Source organism: Lampris incognitus, chromosome 4 (assembly GCF_029633865.1).
Source record: "Lampris incognitus isolate fLamInc1 chromosome 4, fLamInc1.hap2, whole genome shotgun sequence".
NCBI classification, from domain to species: Eukaryota; Metazoa; Chordata; class Actinopteri; order Lampriformes; family Lampridae; genus Lampris; species Lampris incognitus.
In genome coordinates this window covers 6,746,252-6,768,672 of record NC_079214.1, presented here as the reverse complement: position 1 = coordinate 6,768,672, position 22,421 = coordinate 6,746,252, and the positions used below count along the sequence as shown (strand labels likewise).

The window sequence follows — 22,421 nt, the reverse complement described above, 5'->3', positions numbered from 1 at the left end:
TTGTTTAAAAATAGTATTTTTGTTGTTAAAATGCTGATTTTGGTGTCAGTTGTTTCCTAACAGACATACTAACATATGTAATGCATTAATATGTCAGTTGGGTATTTATCTTGACAGAATATGGAGTTTAAAAACCGGCCATCATTTTGGCTGCCCATGGTGGTTTTAGGTAGGCGTGAAATCCCGGTCATTCTAGTGATAGGCTATCACTAGCTAGAGTCTGAGAACAGACACCTTCTGCTCACTGTCAGTCAAGGAGTCCAAGATCCATAACACAAGCTGGTGAGGCACATTAAAACCACATAGCCACCTATCTATCAAAATGCTGATCAAAGTCAGCAAACAAAAGCCTGGCATGGGCTTGCAGCATTCATAAGCGCTTATACAGGTTATTAAGTATAAAAAGTTTGCATCCTCCACACCTCTCCTTGCCTGGTAAGCAAACTGCAGTGGATCAAGTTTTCCATCCACCGTTAACAAAACGAGGTTTTTAACAATATTCTCAAAGACTTTCATTATCAATGATCATAGCACAACTGGTCTAAAATCATTAAGTTGCCTACAACTGGTGTTCTTGAGGACAGGTATCACAGTGGAGGACTTGCTGATAGCAGGGATTTGGTTACAGTCAAGCGACATCTGGAAGATATAATAATAATAATAATAATAACAATAATAATAATAGGATGGAGGACACTGCTAAGCTGCTCAGCACAGTATCGCAATGTGGGTCCACAAATGTGATCTGGACCAGGGGCCTCCCTGATGTTTACCCATTTTAAAAGATCTCAAACACATTCCTGACAGATGCCAATATGACAGTCAGAAGAGACAGACTCTCTAAGGAGAGAGATGTTTTCAGAAAAGTTGTGTTTTTCAAAGCGGGAATCTTCCTTCTTCTTTCTGCTTGTTCCCGGTTTCCCAGGGGTCGCCACAGCGGATCTGATAGTTTCCATCGGTACCCTGTGAGGGCACAGCACTGATGGCGGTCTTGTCAATCCGCATAATGATTTGGCAAAATTTCACATCAGATGACCTTCCTCACAAAACCACTAACCGTATGGACGGGGGCCCAGGTAAAGTGCTGGGTGCCATCCCAGTATTCATGGGCTTGTGCCCGGGCCTGTCGCCATTTTTTCAAAGCGGGAATAACATTTGTTAAAAATATCTAGGAGATCGGTATCGTTTACTCCCTGAATTTTAAGAGGTTTCCTGTCACTGTTTCTCTGAGTGACTGAGGACAGATTTAATCCCCCTCCAAGCTGCCTGCAGACCACCACTGCTGTTCTTCTGTTCCATCCCCTCCTTATAGATCCTACTAGCGTTTCTTATCTCACTCCTTACTTCTTTGGTAATTCCCTTCTTTTCCTGGTTAGTCCCTGTGTAAAAAATGCATTTCCTCTTGTTTATGACATTTCTGAGTTCTTTAGAAGCCCATGGTTTGTTATGAGGGAAGACTGTAATGTTTTCACAGGGAATGTTGGAGTCCACACAGAAGGATATGTAGGACTTTATACTTATAAACTAAGTATAAATATTATACTTTACACGACCAAACAGTTCAATGTGATGAACCACAGTTGGATTAAGCAAAGCAAACACGGCAATGTTTAGATATCACGTGAAGTTCAACATGACTCTCACGATACTTCCCACGTCCCCAAGCAGAACTCGAACCCTACGACCGCAGTCCAGTTGGATAGATGTAACTTTTGGCGGGTTACAATATGGATTCATTTTTATGAAAAGTCACTAGTTTCAAATGCAACTAATGCTTATTTTCCTTATTTCATATTTGTGTGATCAATCGTTTATAGTATAAAATGTCAGAAATGACAGTCGGCATCCACAAGTCCCCGGAGCCTGAAGCAACGTCTTCAAATGTTTAATCTGACAAGCAGACAAAAACCCCCCCCAAAATATTCATTTTCTGATGATAGGAATCAGAGGAAGGTGAGCAGATTGTTGAATTTGGAAAGCTCTAACCAGAAAATGAAATTTCTCTTTGATGAATAGCTAAAATTATTAATTGATTACCAACGTTCACACCAATTCATCTTTCGTTGCTCGACTTTGTGATGCGGATATGACAAGTTGAAATTTTCAATAAATTTTAATGAGATACTTAAAAGCTTAACTTTGTGATTTGTACCTTTACTTTTTCAGCCCCTACTTATTTTAAAGCAAATAAAACGATGCAGGTATTTTTGCTCAAGGCTTCCAGGATTTTGGTTTTAACTCCGAGACATACGACGGCAAACTCTGCGAACCGCTGTGATTTTTCACTTAGTGACTGTCATCTTATTTGGGAAAATTGAAAAAAATATATTTCATATGCATGTGTTGAGTATGGGCAGTAGTTTTGCTTCTCTGGTTTACAGGATAAACACAAAATAAAAGCTAATCAATATAAAGGACAATATGGCAGGTCTGGCACCACATGACTGTCACGGTTTGGGAATTATGAAGCATTCCAAAGAGCTTCTCATATGACAGCATCCCATCAGCCGTCATCATCATTTACACTGAGTTTGTGGGGCAACAGTGGCTCAGAGGGTTGGGCAGGTCGTCTGGAAACTGGAGGGTTGCCGGTTCGATCCTCGGCTCCTCCTTACAAAAAATATCGAGGTGTCCTTGAGCAAGACACCGAACCCCTAACTACCCCCGATGAGCTGGTTGTTACTTTGCATGGCAGATACTGCGTCGGTGTCTGAGTGTGTGTGTGTGTGTGTGTGTGTGTGTGTGTGTGTGTGTGTGTGTGTGTGTGAGAGAGAGGCATTCATTGATTGTAAAGTGCTTCGAGTGGCTGTTGCAGCTAGAAAAGTGCTACATAAATAAAATCTATTTACCCACATTTACATTTACGAATCTGCCAGACTGAAACTTCATCTCTCAGAATGCTGGACAGCAAATGGACTTCCTCATAAACACTTAAGCAGCTCGGTGTCTCCTGGGCAATATTCAGTCCATTTTGTGTAACCACATCACAATCAACCATCAATTTCTCCCCAAGCTGTCTGGTTCAAAGCTACGTCTTCCTGGTCCATCCAGCCACCCATTATCCAAACCGCTTATCCCACTCTGGGTCACGGGAATGCTGGAGCCTATCCCAGCAGTCATTAGCTGGCAGGTGGGGGGACACCCTGGACAGGCTGCCAGTCCATCCCAGGGCCCCCCCACCCAAACACATATACACACCTAGGGACAATTTAGTACGGCCGATTCACCTGACCTGCACGTCTTTGGACTGTGGGAGGAAACCGGAGCACCCGGAGGAAACCCACACAGACATGGGGAGAACATGCAAACTCCACACAGAGGACGACCCGGGACGACCCCCCAAGGTTGGACTACCCTGGGGCTTGAACCCAGGACCTTCTTGCTGTGAGGCAACCGCGCTGACCACTGCCCCACCGTGCCACCCTTCCTGGTCCAAACAACTGAAAATCAACCGGCAAAAATAAGGGCTACGTATGGAAAAACAGTTCTGACTTGGAACCAGTTCAATATTTCCAAAAACTGGGTATTTGTTCGTAAACTCGAGTTTTGAAGCCAATTTATTTAAGTCCTAGAAGAATAACTCTTGTTCGTAAAACAGGTGGAACGCACTGAGCATGGAAAGTCCATAAAAAAGCTTTAGTGGACTGCCAGCACCTGCTGCCCTCACGTCTCCATCACTGGTCCTGTCTGGTTTAAACACACACACGGACTGGTTACACCACGGCTGACTGGTACGGACAGCCTCACTAAAGAAAAAGGCAACACAACAGACTGCAGTCACTGCTAAAAGAAAAGATTTGTATTTTCATTTGTACCATAGAAACATCAATACTAGCATCGTGGAAGCGCTACAATAAACGAGTATTTATTACAAACGGACTATGGCACCGACAGGATGGTTGAAAACGATATCTGGATTCTAGTACCGCTCGTCTGAATCTGGGTAACTTGCATCAGCTGGCCTCGACTGGTTAAAAGCATCTGTAATGCGAGTCCCATTTTTACTTCCATTAGCCTGAATATATATATATATATTTTTATATTCACCTGACCTCCAAAGGCATGTAGGCCAGGTGAATCAGCTGTATTAAATTGTCCCTAGGTGTGGGTCTGGGTGTGTGTGTCGGCCCCATGATGTCCTGGAGGCCTGTCCAAGATGTCTCCCCGCCTGCCGCCCAGTGACTGCTGGGATAGGCTCCAGCATCCCCATGACCCTGAGAGCAGGAGAGGTGGTTTGGATAATGGAAAACGGATCGCCTTAATAAAACTTGGCACCAAAAAGACACCTTAAAAGGCTTATGTCTGCCCATCTGTATCGGTTTTAAGTGATTTTTTTTCTGATCTGTTTTACATAAACAGACAAAAATAAGGATCTGAATGCCACTAATGTTCGGTAGGAATAGCTTTACCGTAATAATATCTATGGCAGGCACAACCAGCTACAGGTGTCCCACAGTACCAGTGGTGGAGCGAGGCCCCAGCCTCACTGGGAGCCTCAGGACCTTCAGTAGATGGGCAGGACACCGCTCGGGATCCAGCATTACACCCAACTGCTCAAAACATCTACAAGATCATCAGAACCTGTGCTGGGATAATGCTGACCCTTTCAACTCCGTCTCTGCATGTGTGAGGATGATCATTAGGATGTTATCGGCGTAGGCATGTTTTGCCCGCATCTGTGGCTCTCGGCGTGAGGTTTACAGCAACCGTAAACACGTTGTGGCATAATAAGGGTGGTTGTATCTTTGGAAGGCAAGATAAGCCATTTCTGCCCCGGCGTCTGTCAGAGAGGACTCCGTATCAGCCGAAATGTGAAACACGGCCTGAGGCGGACTGGACATGTTACTTTTGAGACTTGGTTTACAGTTTAATAACACACAGGCAGGTTTATTCAGTGACTCCAGGAGGGCGTATTTTCATTAAGAATGGCTTTCATTACTAAAAGCATTTTTTGATTCTTAAAATTTTTTTGGTATTTCTCTTAAACCTGCACAAATTATCCAGACTGACTGCCGTGTGATGATTTAACACCATGACGAGCACTATCAGGTGCCGAAAATTAATTAATTGATCAAACGGAAGATTAAACTGATGAAAGTATAACTGACATAAACTCAAATGAAATAAGCATTCAATGAATAGGCATTTAATGAATCAGCAACACACGTTATTATTTGTCATTGTACGTACATACGACAAAATTTAGTTTTCTTCATTTAAGCCATCATAGACTAGGGGCCGCTGCAGCACCCGCAGACCAACTCCACTTCTTCTTCCTACCGCCTTGGCGTCAAGCTAACATGCATGTCTTTGATAAGGCAGGCAAGTGACTTGACTTAAAACTACATGGTATAAATCATGTCTAAGATAATTATGTCAAATCACTATTTCTCCATGTGCACTTGATCATTTCGGTACACTGCCAGTCCTTTCACCACTATTTTCATTGGGTCAAGGACACTGGGGTAAACCAAATTCCCCAGCTCACGGGCAGTATGTTCAGGTTGTCTTTACTCTTTTTTTTCCATAAATTTATTTCTAGTTTTCCCCCTTATCCCACCCGATTAACCCAATGGCATATGGCCGGAACTCTTGTCGAATAACTCCCCTGGCTCACGTTTCCACAGGAAGGAGATAGGCGTAACACCAGCTTCCTTCAAACTCGTGTCAGCTGCTCTCGCTATTTTACACGCTGAAGCCTCGCATGGATTGCATCACCTTCAGGCCGCGAAGGAGGCGTAGGGAGAATGCTTTCAGTTGCTTGACTGCAGGCACCCGGGTGGGCCAGAGGGGTCGCTGGAGAACGACGAGTCCCCGAACACTACACCGATCTACACCCACTATCCCTCGGGTAAGGGTGGCCTAATGAATGCCTTACCCCGTGGACACTCTGGCCGTGACCGGTTATGGCGAGTCTGGGATACGAACCTCCCAGCCACATGACGAGCGGGTTGCAAGAACGGCGGTTTATTCCGCTTGGCCACCAGAGCGGCCTGTTGTCTTTACTCTTAAGTCACCTTCACCAATTTTTCGGATTATCCAACTGCTCAGAATGTTGCATTGGCAGCAAGGGGCACCGGGAGCACCAGGAAGCACAGGAATTGTACAATGTGGAAACAGAGTGGAAGCCTTATTCTTTTTTGGGGGGGATTTTTTTTCTCCCTTCTTCTCCCCAATTGTATCCGGCCAATTACCCCACTCTTCCAAGCCATCCCAGTCACTGCTCCACCCCCTCTGCCAATCCGGGGAGGGCTGCAGACTACCACATGCCTCCTCCGACACATGTGGAGTCACCAGCTGTTTCTTTTCACCTGACAGCGAGGAGTTTCGCCAGGGGGACGTAGCATGTGGGAGGATCACGCTATTCCCCTCAGTTCCCCCCCCCCAACCGAACAGGCCCTCCGACCGACCAGAGGAGGCACTAGTGCAGCGACCAGGACACATACCCACATCCAGCTTCCCACCCGCAGACACCGCCAATTGTGTCTGTAGGGACGCCCGACCAAGCCGGAGGCAACACGGGGATTCAAACCGCCGATCCTCGTGTTGGTAGGCAACGGAATAGACCGTTACGCCACCCGGACGCCCCCAAGAAGCCTTATTCTGATTGGTTGAATTGGTTGTCTTCCACTTCATTTATAGATTTGGCAGCAAGAAAACAACTAGGTCGATTGAAAAGGAGAATACTGTTCAATACCTGGGTTACAGGCCAATTACGAGGTACGACTGACAAACAATTAAACATATCTGAAACACCTACCAGACGGTTCTCATCAAACACCTCCAGCAGCAAGCGATGCTTCCTGGGATCAACCTGGAAGACAAAGGATTTCTATGGAGTCAAAGCAGCTGAATCAGGAAGTTCAACGTGATCTATTGTGTCCGACTATTGACACACCAAGGCCTCAGGAAAACACCAGGCCGATTCGATGAAGTACTAATGACTCCGGTTTCCTGGTACTCAGTGCTAGACCTGCAGTCTTTTATGAAGGATAAACTGGAGTATTCTGAGTCACAGTATGACTGATTTCCCCAAAATCCTGTTCCACTAAACACATCCTGACCGCTCCACTGGGATCACATTGGACTGCATGACCACGACCACAACTACTACAACACACTTTGTGGAAAAGACTCAATGGGGATCGACATTTTTTTGGAAGCGCACAACCAGGGTTACGTATAGACTACTTCAGCAACAGAGTCCAAAGAAAATAAGGAGTATCTATAACTTCCACATAGAGAGGAGGGGGGGGGAAATCTATATATTCAGAAAATAAATTACAACCTATATCTACGTATATTTATTTCTGCGGTTTTACTGTGTCTGACTCACAATCGGTCGTATCTCAGATCTTCCTTCCTGCAGGTCATAGTAATGTGGATTACCAGCAGGACTTTGTTAAAGCAGTCATCACTTTTTTCAATACAGCATTGTAGATAATTTCTTTACTTACTCGGAAATAGAACTCTTCGTTCCACTTCGGGTCCAGTGTCTTCAGGTTATAAGATCGACAAAGAAAAACAAGAGGGGGATAAAACATGAGCCATTGAATAAGCACACACACAGTACAGTCCTGAGGCACTTTTCTACAGACATCCTGCAATCACGCCATAACCAAGACTTGTCTTTACGACGGCTTTGTTTTTTCACAATGAACCAAGCAAAGGTGGCATAACGCCGCCTCGGTGTGTGATTTTACACAGCGTGCCGGCGTTCCACAACAGCGTTGGCTGTCCCGTCCTGCCGGCTGCCGCTGTGATACAGACGAAGGTAGACCGGGCTCCATGACTACCTGCACTGTTGGCTCAACGCCACAACTACGATTCTGTGTTCGTACCTTTCACACAGAATGGCGAGGCGGCTTAATGGTGCCACGTTCCCGCCTTGACAAGGCGGTGTACAAAGCCCACTAGATTTGCTTATTCAACGATAGTTTTACTTGCCTTTTTTATTGTTTTAGTCTGAAGGCTTGTTAACTCTCCATTAACAGGGTCATAGAGGGATAATCTTGTGTATGGATCACTGAACACAGAAAAAAGCAAAACAAACAAACAAACAAACAAACAAACAAACAAAAAACAGATTTAAACATCTTTTCAAAATACAACATTTGACAGCGATATCCACCTAGACTAGAGAAGGCCCTGAATAATCAACATGTGAATGGCTGTCATTGTCTAATGACACCCATCATTCTTTTTTGTGGCCCCCCCCCCTTTTTCTCCCAAATTGTACTCGGCAAATCACCCTATTTTCCGAGCCACCCCGGTCGCTGCTCCACCCCCTCTGCCGATCCGGGCAGGGCTGCAGTAGTGCAGCGACCAGGACACATACCCACATCCGGCTTCCCACCCGCAGACACGGCCAATTGTGTCCGTAGGGACGCCCGACTGAGCCGGCGGTAACACGGGGATTCGAACCGGCGATCCCCGCGTTGGTAGGAAACGGAATAGACCGCTACGCTACCCGGACGCCCCGATGACACCCACATTCTAACAGAGTGAAACAGAGCGGTGGCGGTGTTGCTCCTGACCGGAGCAGCAGCACAGTTCACCACTCAGCCCTCACAATGCACACATGCACACCTCCACATAAAAACCACAGAAACTTGTTTACATGGACTCAGAGGTTTCTGTTTGAGTCTCCAACACTTAAACAGAAACCTCTGATTTCATATAAACAGACTTTCACTTAAACTTACAGGCAAAATTTGTAACTCTAAGTTTAAGTGTTGAAGTCTACAACAGCCAACTCATAAAGTTAGAAGTCATTACTTTATGCAAGCTACAAACAAGGAGAAGGAACACAAGCAGCAGACCAGATTTTCAGTCTGCAGTCTGTTGTGCTGTTTGTATCCCACATGCTGGCTTTGGCACATGTGTCATATCAAGGCCACGTCAACAAAATGTTCTAAGGGAAAGCAGTTGTACCCTTGTCTCGACTCCTGCAAACTGGCCTGGACTACTTCGCTTGTTCGTTTATTTAAGTGTCGACAGGAACAAGGAAACATTTTGTAAATGGACATCTTCTATATATCTGAAGAAAACAACTGTAGTCTCTTTGCAGCTACAAAGGTATCGGGTATTATTTTTCATTTCCAAATGCCGGCTAGAGGTGACTGTATATCAGGGTTTTGTAAAAGTCTCATCAGACTGGGGGAAATACTTATAGATGATCCAGCTGGGTCTGGCGACGCTCAGTGCAAACTACCGTTCTCTTAAGTTTAGCTTTTCAGAGTGAGGGAAGGCCTGGTTTGGGGCACTGAAGAAAACAACAAAACCACATCCTACACCGAAGTCTCTGGGTTTTATCCTATCTTCACAAAACTCAGGCAAAACAGACTGTAGCAATGAACTTCATTCAAGACACGTTGAGTCACCGGTGTTATGTAAGGTAAATCAGTAATAAGGCAACTTTAGTGCCAAATCAGTGATATCATGCACACAGTGATATGAGGTGTGCTCTAACCGTTGAGCTATTTTCTATTAAATGTGTTCAAATTCAGTCAAAATGCACCCATCAGCAGAGCAGAGATGACAGCATTTCTAAAAATTCTTCTGCTCGTTATCCCAAAAAATAATTTGGTGTTTAATATCACACAACGCTCAAAAGTTCAGTGCCTGAGATCGGAAAAAGAAAAAGAAAAGCAAAAACACAAAGAATGAGAGTTCAATAACTTTTCACTGTTCAGTTTTACTAAAGAAGTGACAGGTGAAACTGGTCAGTATCGAAAGAGTACCTCTGTACAGCAGAGGGTTGATTTATATGGGCAAAAATCAAAGTTTGTCATGATGTCCCCTACTTGCTGTGAGATTAAATTGAATGTGACGAGACTCAATACCAGGGATATGTAATGAACAGCCTCAAACTTACCTTGCTCCAAGTATGTCTTTTTTAGCCAGGCTAATTCCAGCAATGACTTTCACTCTCAGGATTCTGGATTCCTCCTGAAATATCAAAAACACCATCTCATTACTCACACACAACCAGTAACTGCTAAATGACAACTTTACAAAGTGGACTGAAGCAACTGATAAAATACAGAATAGCTTGTGCAAATGGATCACAACAGGCTGCATAAACATGTATTTGTAGTAACACATCTCTTCCATGCATGAGAAGCTGCATTTTTTGTTTATTAAGATTTGATTTGTTTGTTTGTTTGGGTTAGCGCGGTCGCCTCACAGCAAGAAGGTCCTGGGTTCGAGCCCCGGGGTAGTCCAACCTTGGGGGTCGTACCAGGTCGTCCTCTGTGTAGAGTTTGCATGTTCTCCCCATGTCTGCATGGGTTTCCTCCGGGTGCTGTGGTTTCCACCAACAGTCCAAAGACATGTGGGTCAGGTGAATCGGCATTACTAAATTACCCTAGGTGCGTGTGTGTATGTGTGTGTCGGCCCTGTGTGATGGCCCGGTGGCCTGTCCAGGGTGCCTCCCCGCCTGCTGCCCGGGATAGGCCCCAGCATTCCCGTGACACCAGGATAAGCGGTTCGGATAATGGATGGATGGAAGATTTGATTCATAGATTTGGGATTCATTTGTAAAGCTGTGATAAAACTCTATACAGTGTCGTCACATAATGTATTACAGCATTCTTCAAATGTCCTTACCATTAAACCCATTACAGCCTGATTTGATATCGTAATCTTGTTGCACCACATGCATGGGGATTAAAACCCGTTAGTCGTTAACACACAATTACTCATTTTTTTTGGTCAAATAAATAAATACAGTGAAATTAGCCCTACATTTGGACTGAATTGTGGTTGGTCTAAGTGTGTGTGTGTGTTTGTTTGTTTGTTTGGCTGTCTGGCTGCAACCCAAAAGCAGTCTGCCCGTGTGACGTCACATCGACACCCCTTTGGGCTTTCTGTCAACATTACATAAGGCGATTGTCCGTAGGACCTCATTCTTTACTGATGAATCACGTTATCGTTTCGCAAGAACGCATCACATGACTCGACGACAGGGGTTCTGACAGGTTGACGGGTTGACGGATTGACAGGTTGACAGTCCCGCCGACCCAAATTGGAATGAAGTGGCTGGAGGGCATCTATAGTTTAGGCTATTGTCCTTTTTTTTTTTTTTTAGCATTTATTGTTAAAGGACAGTAGAAACACGCTTAAAACACGGGGCGCGGCGGGAGACAAGCAGCAAAAGGTTCCGATCGGGATTGGACCCACGCCTCCTGGGTCGGGCCTGTTTCATCGACCGCTAAAAAGTTAAAGTCCGAACCCCAAGTCTTTCATCTTTGATTTGCAGGAAACGAGGGCGAACCAGCAGCGTAGCTTGTATGTTCTGAAAGCCCCGTTCGGGTCAGTTCGGGTGGGTCGCCAGAACGCCCATTACTCTAACAAGTTAACTCGAGGGTTGTGGTCAGCTAAAAACAAAACAAAACACACGTTTTAACGTCAAACACGGCGATAAATCGATCAACAAGCTCGGGGCAAAATCTCAGCCGTCCGCTTCGTTAGCGGCTAAACTAGGTTAGCTTAGCTTAGCTAGGTTAGCCGCGGAAGGCGTTAGCGGTACTCTTAAGTATGCTAGCGAGCTAACGCGAAGCAGCCCCCCCCCCGAGACCGGCCGTTTCTTCTGTTTGTGTTTTTAATCTTTGACCCGACACTTGCGACGGACAGAACGCGGCGTCTAAGACAACGCGAGCACAAGTTCCGAACCCGCGTCTCTGCGGCTAGGCCCGAACCAACAGCACGACCCGAACCCGGGACGGTCCGAGCCATCGCTGTCATTTCGCTAAGAAATAGCTCATGAAACGTCACCTCGTCCATTATAAGTCCTCGGATCTCGGGGATAACTCCGGCCATGTCTTCACTTCTCCACAAGGAAAAGAAGAAGAAGAAAAAAGCACCGAAGAAGACGCCAACTGGACCGAACCCGCTCACGAGTTAAACGTTCGCTTTGACCATCAAAGCGTCTCGAGCGGCGAGTTTCCGAGGCCAGCACCGTCTCCGCACTAATCCAGACCAGGTAGCATCTTAATTAAGAATGAAGTTTACTAAAGTCGTCACTCCTTCCGGTCATCCTCCTCCTCCTCCTCCTCCTCCGTCATCGTCCTCCCTCTTCCTCTCCTCCTGCTGCCACTCCCCCGGGCTCCGGCCCACCGGTGTTGACGATATGCGTTACCTATCGAGGACGTGCCGCTCGGCGCTTCTGCGCATGCTCAGTCTGGGTAAGGGGTTTACAGCAGTGGTTCTCAACCTTTTTGGGGTCCTGGACCCCCCTGCGTATTTTTGATCTACCCTGAGGACCCCTCCACCTGATCTTGGGGCAGGGGGGTTGCAATTTGATAGAAACAGTAGAAACTGCATTTTAAATTGCATTATAGCATTTATTCACTCTTTGGGGCAAAAATAAGAGCTTTCAGTTGTAACTTAGATATAGTTAACACAACAGAATTCTTATGCAGTAACTTTCAGATATATGTAACAAAACAGAATATGTATTCAGTAACTTTCAGATATATGTAACAAAACAGAATATGTATTCAGTAACTTTCAGATATATGTAACAACAGAATTTTTATGCAGTAACTTTTAACAATGCAAACGGGAGCGAGATCTCTTATTAAAATACAATAAATTACACTTGTGAAACAGATGTAATTAGAGAAAAAAGTCCTGTTACCCTTTATAGTTTAGGTAGATAAAGGTCTCAGTCACATTTGAGTAAAATAATCCTATTTCTATAAATGTCGCAGGATCTTTTTTTAAAAGATATTTTATTTTCACGGACCCCCTTGCAATTACACCACGGACCACTAGGGGTCCGCGGACCCCCGGTTGAGAAACACTGGTTTAGACCGCTATCGATTAGCGTTTACGGCAGCATCATTTTTCGACAGGACAGCATAAATCGGCATAACGCCGAACCGACCAGTAAGAACGTCTATTCCGCTGCCCACCGACACGGGGTCGGCGGTTCGAATCCCCGCGTTACCTCCGGCTTGGTCAGGCGTCTCTGCGGACACAATTGGGGAGAGAGAGGAGGGGGAGGCATCAGTAAGATAAAAGAAGCAAAACACATCAGGAAGAACCATAAAGTGAACGGGAGCTCAGCTTTATAATGGACGTTTGGAAGTGAAACGTCTAACGGTTACTATTGTAACGCGTATGAATTAGGGTCTGACCCTGTAGCCTAGCGGTCAGCGATGTCTCCCGCGGTGCGGGCGATGCGAGTTCGCGTCCCGGCCGCGGCAGTTCCTGTGGTTGCCCCCCGAATTCGCTACACTATATTTAAATGAGTACGGTCGTCAACCCGACGTCGTGGTCGTGACAGTTCAGACGCAGGCTGGTCGTCACGACTTGAATCAGCAAAATCATCTTAACCAAATGTTATATTCGCAGATGTAAATTCTCTAGCAAGAAACCTAATTTTCCCGAGCTGTGTGCGTATATCAAACAATATATTTCGTCAATATCTGATAGTGAAAATAAAAAAAAAGCTGTAAAAACATATAAGCACTTTATGATTTACAAAATATTTAGTTAAGTATGTCATTTATTTGTTTTACTTTATACAATCCCCCCTGGCGTGTTTATGTTAATGCTTATAATATTATATGTGTTAACTAGAAGAACCCCGCTACAATGTAGCGGTTTGGTTCTCCACCCGTCTAAATCTCCCTCCTCTTCATCCTGCCAGCTAACCGCCTTCCCCCTGCCCCTAAACCCCCCCCCACTCCAACTCCCTCCCCCCAAATGCTCAGAATCACCTGAAATGCCGAGAAAAGTGGTTTTTAGCCATTTTTAGAAAATGCCTATTTTGCACAATTATTATAATTATTTTAATTTTCTGCTATTTTTCTGATCCTCTCTGGAACAATACCTACCACCTCCAAAAAAATGAGGATCATAAGTGCATTTTTGCAAAAATGCATATATTTTGCATAATGCCAAAACATTTAAGTCCCAGAATTTTTTTTTATATAGGTGAAAAAAATCAAAGATGCTCAGAATCACCTGAAATGCCGAGAAAAGTGGGTTTTAGCCATTTTTAGAAAAATGCATATTTTGCATATTTATGCATAATTAATTATGCATAATTTTAATGTTCTGCTATTTTTTATGGGTGCCCCTGATCATCCCCAATAACCTCCAAAAAGAATCAAGGCCCCAAGTGCTTTAGTTTGGCCCTTTATAGACTCTCACACAGACACACACCAGACACACACTGTGAAAATACAGGAGTAGATGTTGTATACAGTTGATAATGTGACTATTGATGACTGACATTGTTGTGTACTATTTTTGTACACTTTTTTTAATAAAGTTCTTTAAAAATTAAAAAAAAAGAGACCTGAATCAGCACTCGTCAGAAGTTACGTGACTTGGACACCTAACGACAGTACCGGGGTGGGGTGGGGTGGGGGGGGGGTTATATCAGTTTTGTCCATCACAAGCTTCCATGAAAGTAAGAAGGACGAGCCCCTGTTGTTTTTTGAAAACTTTATTCTCTGATTTTCACGATTTGTGGAACAGGTATACAAGACACACGAACAACCAAATTTTAAAAACAACCATGTAGGACCCCCCCCCCCCCCAGGGCTCAAGAAGAAGAAGAAGAAGAAGAAAAGCACTGTGCAGGGACTTCTTATTCTAATCCCACATAATAACTGTTTTTGAAGACCATATAAAGTTGTACACATATATCTGTATAGATATACATAATCCTGCTCGAAAGGTCCCTGCAGAAAGAGGCCTAGGTGCCAGACAGACGGGGGTGAGGTGGATTTGGGCGAGGACAGACCGCTTCACAGTGACCCCACGCCCATGTTTCAGACAACACTAAATCCAGTTGCATGTAAAAAATAAAAATGTGATTTTTCTTCGCTGACGTACAACAGCCCTAACAGTTCATGTTCAACCTCATTTGATTATCGTCTCTTAAGCAGTCAGTGTTTATGTTTATCTTGTTGTCTTTGTTTCAGCTGTATTTCTATTCTGTCTAAGTACATGGAGAGCGATGGAGGAACCGGGGTCAAATTCCTTGCGTGTGCAGGCCAAGTATGTGAAGGCCTACACATACTTGATTCTGACTCTGATATTCCACACAGTGATATGGATAAAATGTGAATCTTTGCAGCTCGTGCAATTTATGACAACGGGTATGTAGTGTGTTTCGATACGAAACCTTATGCATTTGACCACAAAAGAAAACAACCTTGCTATATAGTTATGACAGTATAGCTGTTTGACATTCATTGTTGTGCATGGGTGGCAATTAGACCAGTTTCCCTGTGAGGCCAGCAGGTCTGTAGAGGACGCGGTCGACGCTGACTTGTATTTTTACCCAGGGCAACCGAACAACCCAGACGTCCTGCAGGCGGTGCCTTCCAACATGTCATTGCGGGACCCTACGGGTCAGTATATCAACCTCCCGCGTGGCAGGCGAATAGGTCCCGGCTGCAGGCCGCAGACCGAGGCGGGGCTACACCCCAAACCCAAACCTTAACCTGGGCGCCAAGTGTAGCCTCTCCTCCATAGACTCAAGTTTTGTTTTTTGTTTTTAAAATTTGTTTTTACATACTGTCTTTTTTTTAATTGCAAAAAATACACATACAGGAACCAGCATAACAGCAGCCCGGGTACCTTCTGCACGTTTTCCTCCTGCTAGATTTACACTATTTAATGTACATCCGAGAGGTAATACAACACAAGCAAGGGTCTAGTCAGGAGACAACACAAGTATTTATAAGATTTACGTTTTACGTGTTCGTACTTGCATCATCTACCCTGTTATCCACTGATGACCTCTGCGGCGTAGAGTGGACGTGGACGGGGATGCCGTCGTTGCTGTTCCTGGCCGTACTACTACCCAGAGAGCTGTCTCAGGAGGAAAAAGACAGGCTTCCTCCAGCAGGCAATGGTCACAGTGGCTGTGGCATTGCTGCACACCTTCAATCAGTCAGTGTACTGACAACACTGTTTGGCTGAAAACAGCATAACCCCGATTCAGATAATACATTCCTAACAAATTAATCATTAAGAAGATGGTGGCGCGAGTTCACGCTCGCAGCGGCCTCACCCAGTACCGTACATGCAGCGTCTTTGTCCACGTCTGCGCCTGAATTTGTCTTCATTTCATGGCTGGGAGAGCTTGGTCTGCTGCTCCCTGTGGGCCCAGGGACCACGGGCCTGCCCGGAGCTGCACCCGAAGAGGTAACACAGAGGGCGGTCTGACAGGACGCGGAAGAGGGCAGGCTAAGCTAACTGCTAGCCCATGTAGACCGGCAGTTCCGATAACACCGAGGGCGAGCTGGTGTTGGATCGGCTGGGGGAGCCTGGTCTGCTGCGTCTGGTGGGCCCAGGGACCACGGGCCTGCCCGGAGCTGCGCCCGAAGAGGAAACATGGCAGGCTAAGCTAACTGCTAGCCCATGTAGACCGGCAGTTCCAATAACACCGAGGGCGAGCTGGTGTTCGATCGGCTGGGGGAGCCTGGTCTGCCGCGTCTGGTGGGCCCAGGGACCACGGGCCTGCCCAGAGCTGCACCCGAAGAGAAAACATGGCAGGCTAAGCTAACTGCTAGCCCATGTAGACCGGCAGTTCCGATAACACCGAGGGCGAGCTGATGTTGGATCGGCTGGGGGAGCCTGGTCTGCTGCGTCTGGTGGGCCCAGGGACCACGGGCCTGCCCGGAGCTGCGCCCGAAGAGGAAACATGGCAGGCTAAGCTAACTGCTAGCCCATGCAGTCATCCTGGCTGGCGTTCGTTCACCTGGACAGTGATTTTTTTTTTTTTGTTTAGATATATATTTTTTTGGTTTGGATATATGTTTTAGTTTGGTTATATGTGTTCTTGTAGTTGTTGTAGTTTTTGGGTGTGCGTCTTTGTGTTGCGCTGCTGCGGGCTGAGGGAAACTTTGTTTCGTTTCATTTTGTGTGCACTTGCGCACACGAAATGAAACGACAAATGAAGTGTTCCTGATTCCTGATTAAACCAGGAATTTCTGTCGTCGTTGTTTATTATTGTGATTCCACATCTTCCATTTGCCGTAAGCACCCACAAAAAGTTGACCCGACAATTCGCCAAAGATTTGCTGACATGTGACCTCACTGTAGCCGATGAACGCTTTAAAAAAAATCCATGATAGCTTCTGTGAATGCCAGAAGAAGACAAAGATGATGAGTAATAACAGGGTACAAAAGGTGGAAAGACACTGGGCAGAAAGGTGGAAACACAACAAGTGGCTATGCAGCTTTGCTGCTTGGCAGCCAGAAACACACCCAGTTGAGACGGTTAAATGGCTAAACAAGTCCCAAGCCACTGTCAGCTGTAGACACAGCTGGCTGGAGATCAATTTTGAACTTGCTGGAGGAGGTGTAGTGCCCAGGCAAGTGTAAAGTCTCAAAGCAGGACACGGCTGTTGGCAAGCTGACCCTCTTGACTTTCACGTCGAGGTGCTGGGGGAGAAGAACCCAGCCAACCCAGAATTTAGCCCAATTACAAAGCTCATTGGATGGAGGTGAAATGGTGAAGAGAAAGACACAAAAGGAACCCCAGTAACCCTTAACTTGACAACAGAATTCCTCACAAGTAACTACACGTTATTTTTTTTATAACGTCACATTACGATTTAGCATCTTAAGAATCACTAGTACGCATAGACAGTGTTGTAAAAAGGCCTTTCCCAGTGTACTCCCTCAGGTATGCAGTGATGCTTCATTTGCTGCCAACGTCAAACTCTTCATCTGACTCCGAATCGGATGCTGCCGGGCCGGCTGGACGGTACTGTCTAGCATCATCTGTTGTCAAAGGAGAAAAATTGAACTCATGGTGAACTGTACCAAGGTAAGTTAAGAGTGGTAATAAAGGTTTAAAAGTACACTAAGGAGGTTTTAATGGTCAGCACCCCCCCCCCAAAAAACCACTGGAAAAAGACTCATGAGACTGTCCCCAGTCAGTGTTCCAAATCTGAGACGGTTTGACCACAGGGCTATATGGGCTGCCACAGACAGCCCAGCCAGAGGAAGAAGGGGCTTAATAGGAAGAAGGGATAGAAACATGGCAATGGGTGCCTACGCAGCTTTGCTGTTCGGCCCCTAATGAGGAAGGTCCACCTCCCACTGCAGCATCCCCTGTTTACCAAAAAAAAAAGCAATAAGTAATTAATAACAATACTGTTGCGTAAACTAACCGCTGCGGCGACCCCTGAGAAACAGGGAACAAGCTGACAGAAGAAGAAGAAGGCTGCTGCGTAAACTAAAAGGATTATGAGTGACGCATGAGGTCAAATTTCACCTATTAAAACCACGGTTAGGCCATGAGCCCAGCTGACATTGGAAGTCTTGTAAAATTGAAGGATAGCCCTCTCTCTGGACTTTGGCCCGTATTAAGTTTCATGCTTAGCTCTGTTTTTCACTCTGTTCAGTGCAAAGAACAACAATCAGTACAGCCACTTTGGCTGAGCTGAAGCTCGCTGGAAACTGCACATTGCGCCACATGTACTGTCTCGCGTATCAGTGGGAAATCTGCTTGGCGGCTCCCTGGTCCTCCACTTTGTCCTTTGTGCAGTCATAGCTCAGAGATATGACTGCTGACTCGGCATCCCATGCGGTGCTTGGGGCAAGGTCAAGGGGGGCCTCGTCTTCAGTCGGCTGACAAGTTGGCTGCGTCAAGCTCTCGGCAGTTCGTTGCAGTCTAGTATGAGACCCTCAGGTGGGGCAGCGTGGTACGAGACCCTCAGAGGGGGCTGTACTCAACCATTGGGCTGCTGCTGTGTGGGGTGCTATGTTGGTGGGTGTCTGACCAGTTCCAGTAGGGTCAAGCTGGGAGTATATTCATCCCTAATGGCCTTTGCCATAGGCGTGACTCAATAGTGAAGCCCGTTAGAGGATGGAACAAGTACGACATAGAGATGGATGTAGTAACTCCAGTTCTATGAATATTTGCGTAGCACTCTAACCCCTAGCCCAGCTGGCCTTAGTCTTTGTTGCCAAGTTCAAACAGAGATGAGCCCCTTTTTCAGTGCAGGTTGCCAGGTCTAACTGTTCTTGCTATATTGATGACATCAGGGGTGACATTGAACCTACCTACAGTGTTCTTGGTAGCCACCATTTATACTTTGCCACATGGATAATTGTAATCGGATGCAAAACAAGGGCAAATTACTCTCAGCTGCAGAACTTTATGGGTGTGTTTGTGCTGTAATATCATTAGCACAATATATTTTGTGAATTGGACCTTGAGACGGGGCAGGTAGCGGTTGCAAGTGATGTGCAATTCATTGCGCTATCGGCGGCTGCAATCCATTCTTTGTGAATTCGCCTGTCAATACAGAGTGAGTCTTGGAAAAATGAGAGACATCCATCCGGAGATAGAAACAGATGAAAGAGGAGGGGGAGTTAACAGATAATTAGAATGGGTATACTTACCATTAAATTAAGTTCTCAGCATCCCAAGGTCCCTCACCTATGTTCATCAGTGTTGGGTAGTGAAAGCAGCTGAGATGAGTTTCCTCTGTAGGGTGTCTGGGCTCAGCCTTAGAGACAGGGTGAGGAGCTCGGACATCCGGAGGGAGAACGGAGTAGAGCCGCTGCTCCTTCGTGTTGAAAGGAGCAGGTTGATGTGGTTCGGGCATCTGATCAGGATGCCTCCTGGGCACCTTCCTTTGGAGGTTTTCTGGGCACGGCCAACTGGGAGGAGACCCCGCGGTAGACCCAGAACTCGCTGGAGGGACTACATGTCCAGTCTGGCCTGGGAACGCCTTGGGATCCCCCAGGAGGAGCTGGAGGGCGTTGCTGGGGAGAGGGAGGTCTGGAGTGCCCTACTCAGCTTGCTGCCACCGCGACCCGACCCCGGAGAAGCGGCTGAGGATGAATGAGTGAAATGAATGGACCTCCCAAGATACAAGTGGAAAGTATTGCTCTTGCAACCGCATTTATAACCTTTACTTTTTTTACTCGAACATAGCTTAACCATGTCATGTGACATGCTACTTCAGTACACTTTAACAACACATATTACTGGAACCACTACAGAGAATTGCAGATGGGCATTTGATATCCAGGAATTCGTGTTTTAGACACTACCACTGACTGTCCCTGTAACAAAGTGGCCACCTGTGGTCCAGCCATATGGCAGGTTTGACCTCTAGTCATGTTGACATGTGTTCTTCTGCACCATGGGGGGCATCTCACCTGCTCCTTCATAATGACATTTGAATTCTTAGAACAGCCACAGTGATGCTGACCTTTGAAGGGGTCTTTATGCTGCATAAGAAATTAAGCCATCCAAGTTTTTCTGTATACTTTCAACATATTTACATATTCATCCGTCCATCCATCCATTATCCAAGCCGCTTATGCTGCTCTCAGGGTCGCAGGGATGCTGGAGCCTATCCCAGCAGTCATTGGGCGGCAGGCGGGGAGACACCCCGGACAGGCCGCCAGGCCATCACAGGGCCTATATCATATTATATTATTGTATTGGGCCCTGTGATGGACTGGCAGCCTGTCCACGGTGTCTCCCCGCCTGCCGCCCAATGACTGCTGGGATAGGCTCCAGCATCCCCACAACCCCGGTTGGTATAAGCAGCTTGGGTAATGAATGGATGGATATCTACTCATATATTTTCGTAATGTGTGTGTGTGTGGTGTTAGTGTGTGTGTGTGTGTGTGTGTGTGTGTGTGTGTGTGTGTGTGTGTGTGTGTGTGTGTGTGTGTGTGTGTGTGTGTGTGTTAGTTAGTGTAGATAGCGGGACCGAAAACTAAAGCACTTATGATCCTAATTCTTTTTGGAGGTGGCAGGTATTGTCTCAGAGAGTAAGGGGAAAAATCCCAGAAAATTAAAATTATGCATAATTATGCATAAATATGCAAAATATGTATTTATCTAAAAATGGCTTAAAAACAACTTTTCTCGGCATTTCAGATGATTCTGAGAATTTGGGGGGAGGAAGTTGGAGTGGGGGGGGGGGTTTAGGGGCAGGGGGAAGGCGGTTAGCTGGCAGGATGAAGAGGAGGGAGATTTAGACGGGTGGAGAACCAAACCGCTACATTGTAGCGGGGCTCTTCTAGTATAATATAATAATTATATATATATATATATATGTGTGTGTGTGTGTGTGTGTATATATATGTATGTATGTATGTATGTATATATGTGTGTGTGTGTGTGTGTGTGTATGTGTGTGTGTGTGTGTGTATATATATATATATATATATATATATATATATATATATATATATATATATGAGTATTGAGCATGCATTATTTGCAATTGAAACGGGACATGAAAAGGGAAATGCGTGGCGTTCATTCCCCGGTACAGCGGGTAAAATATATCAGCTGACCCTTGGCAGTATTTTGCTCGGTGGCTGAGCGGGTAAGAAACATCCGACTCCACGATCCTGAAGTAGTTAAAAAGTTTATTGCTTTTAGTACCACTTTAAAAATCAGTATCAACGAGAGCTTCCAATTATAAAATCATTTTTCTGTAATTACAAATACAAATCCCCCAAAATAAAAACAAAGCGAGAGACAAAATGATGCACGCACACACACACACACACACACAGAAAGAGCCCTTATGGCCTGGAGGTTCGTTCGGTAAGTCCACCGTGTCGCCTACGAGCACGGACACAGGGAGCACGTCCTCCGGAGGCCTCTCCTCCGCATCTCAGCCGTTAGACACAAAACACCAAAACTGACGAGTGAACCACAAACTGCAGCCGTCCATTCACGTCTGTTGCACGCTGGACTCTGCACAAAACCTCAGCAGGACTCACACCGTCAGGCTCGTGTGTGTCGCCTCCCTCCAGACTGCGCCAGGTGCCGGCCAACCTGACGCCACAGCGGAGAATTATAATTCATCACAATGACCCGTGCATCCTTCATACACGATCTCGCCCGTCTGTCACGATTCCACGTTCCCGAACCGGCGCGGTGGCTCGTGCGTGGCGTGCAGCAGGTTTGAGTTCACCCGAGGCTGTCCGGGGTGTGCCGGAGTTACAGTCCACAACAGGTTTTTGGGTCACGAGACGGATATTCAGACTTCCACCTAAATATTCCCCATCCATCACAGAGCGTCCGTCGGGTAAAGCCGTGTCGCCTGGTGACGCTGGCCCGGAAACAAACCCGCTACCGGGCGTAAGGGTGTGAAAACCCAGCTGGACCTTTCACGGCTCGGAGGATTTCACCGGATCCTCCGTACAAACAAGACACGCTACCCGAAAAGGGACAAGGAAAAGATAGAAAACCAAACTAACACACAGGAAGTGACACCAGAGCACTGAGCGACCTAAATGCTTTTAATGCAGGCTTCTCCTCGGGCCTCCTAACCCCTGTTTAATCCATTTGATCTGCATCAGATTATTACTTAACGAAACACTTCTGACTGTTTGCAGGTTAGCATTGTTCTGCAGGGCTGTCGGGACCCGCTTTGCATCACAGTAAAGAGGTTTCC

At 46.0% G+C, this 22,421-nt stretch overlaps 1 protein-coding gene across 1 annotated transcript in view; it reads right to left on the bottom strand.

Moving 5' to 3' along the window:
- The window catches only part of nedd4a (NEDD4 E3 ubiquitin protein ligase a), a 41,959-nt gene extending 29,912 nt beyond the window's left edge, over nt 1-12,047 (bottom strand). Inside the window, exons 1-5 of the mRNA XM_056279435.1 lie at nt 11,779-12,047; nt 9,878-9,951; nt 7,948-8,026; nt 7,458-7,496; nt 6,761-6,814 (exon numbers count right to left, since the gene is read on the bottom strand). Coding sequence (XP_056135410.1) covers nt 6,761-6,814; nt 7,458-7,496; nt 7,948-8,026; nt 9,878-9,951; nt 11,779-11,823 — 291 coding nt within the window. The 5' untranslated portion in view covers nt 11,824-12,047. The remainder of the gene's footprint in view (nt 1-6,760; nt 6,815-7,457; nt 7,497-7,947; nt 8,027-9,877; nt 9,952-11,778) is intronic.
- Nucleotides 12,048-22,421: the final 10,374 nt, after the last annotated feature.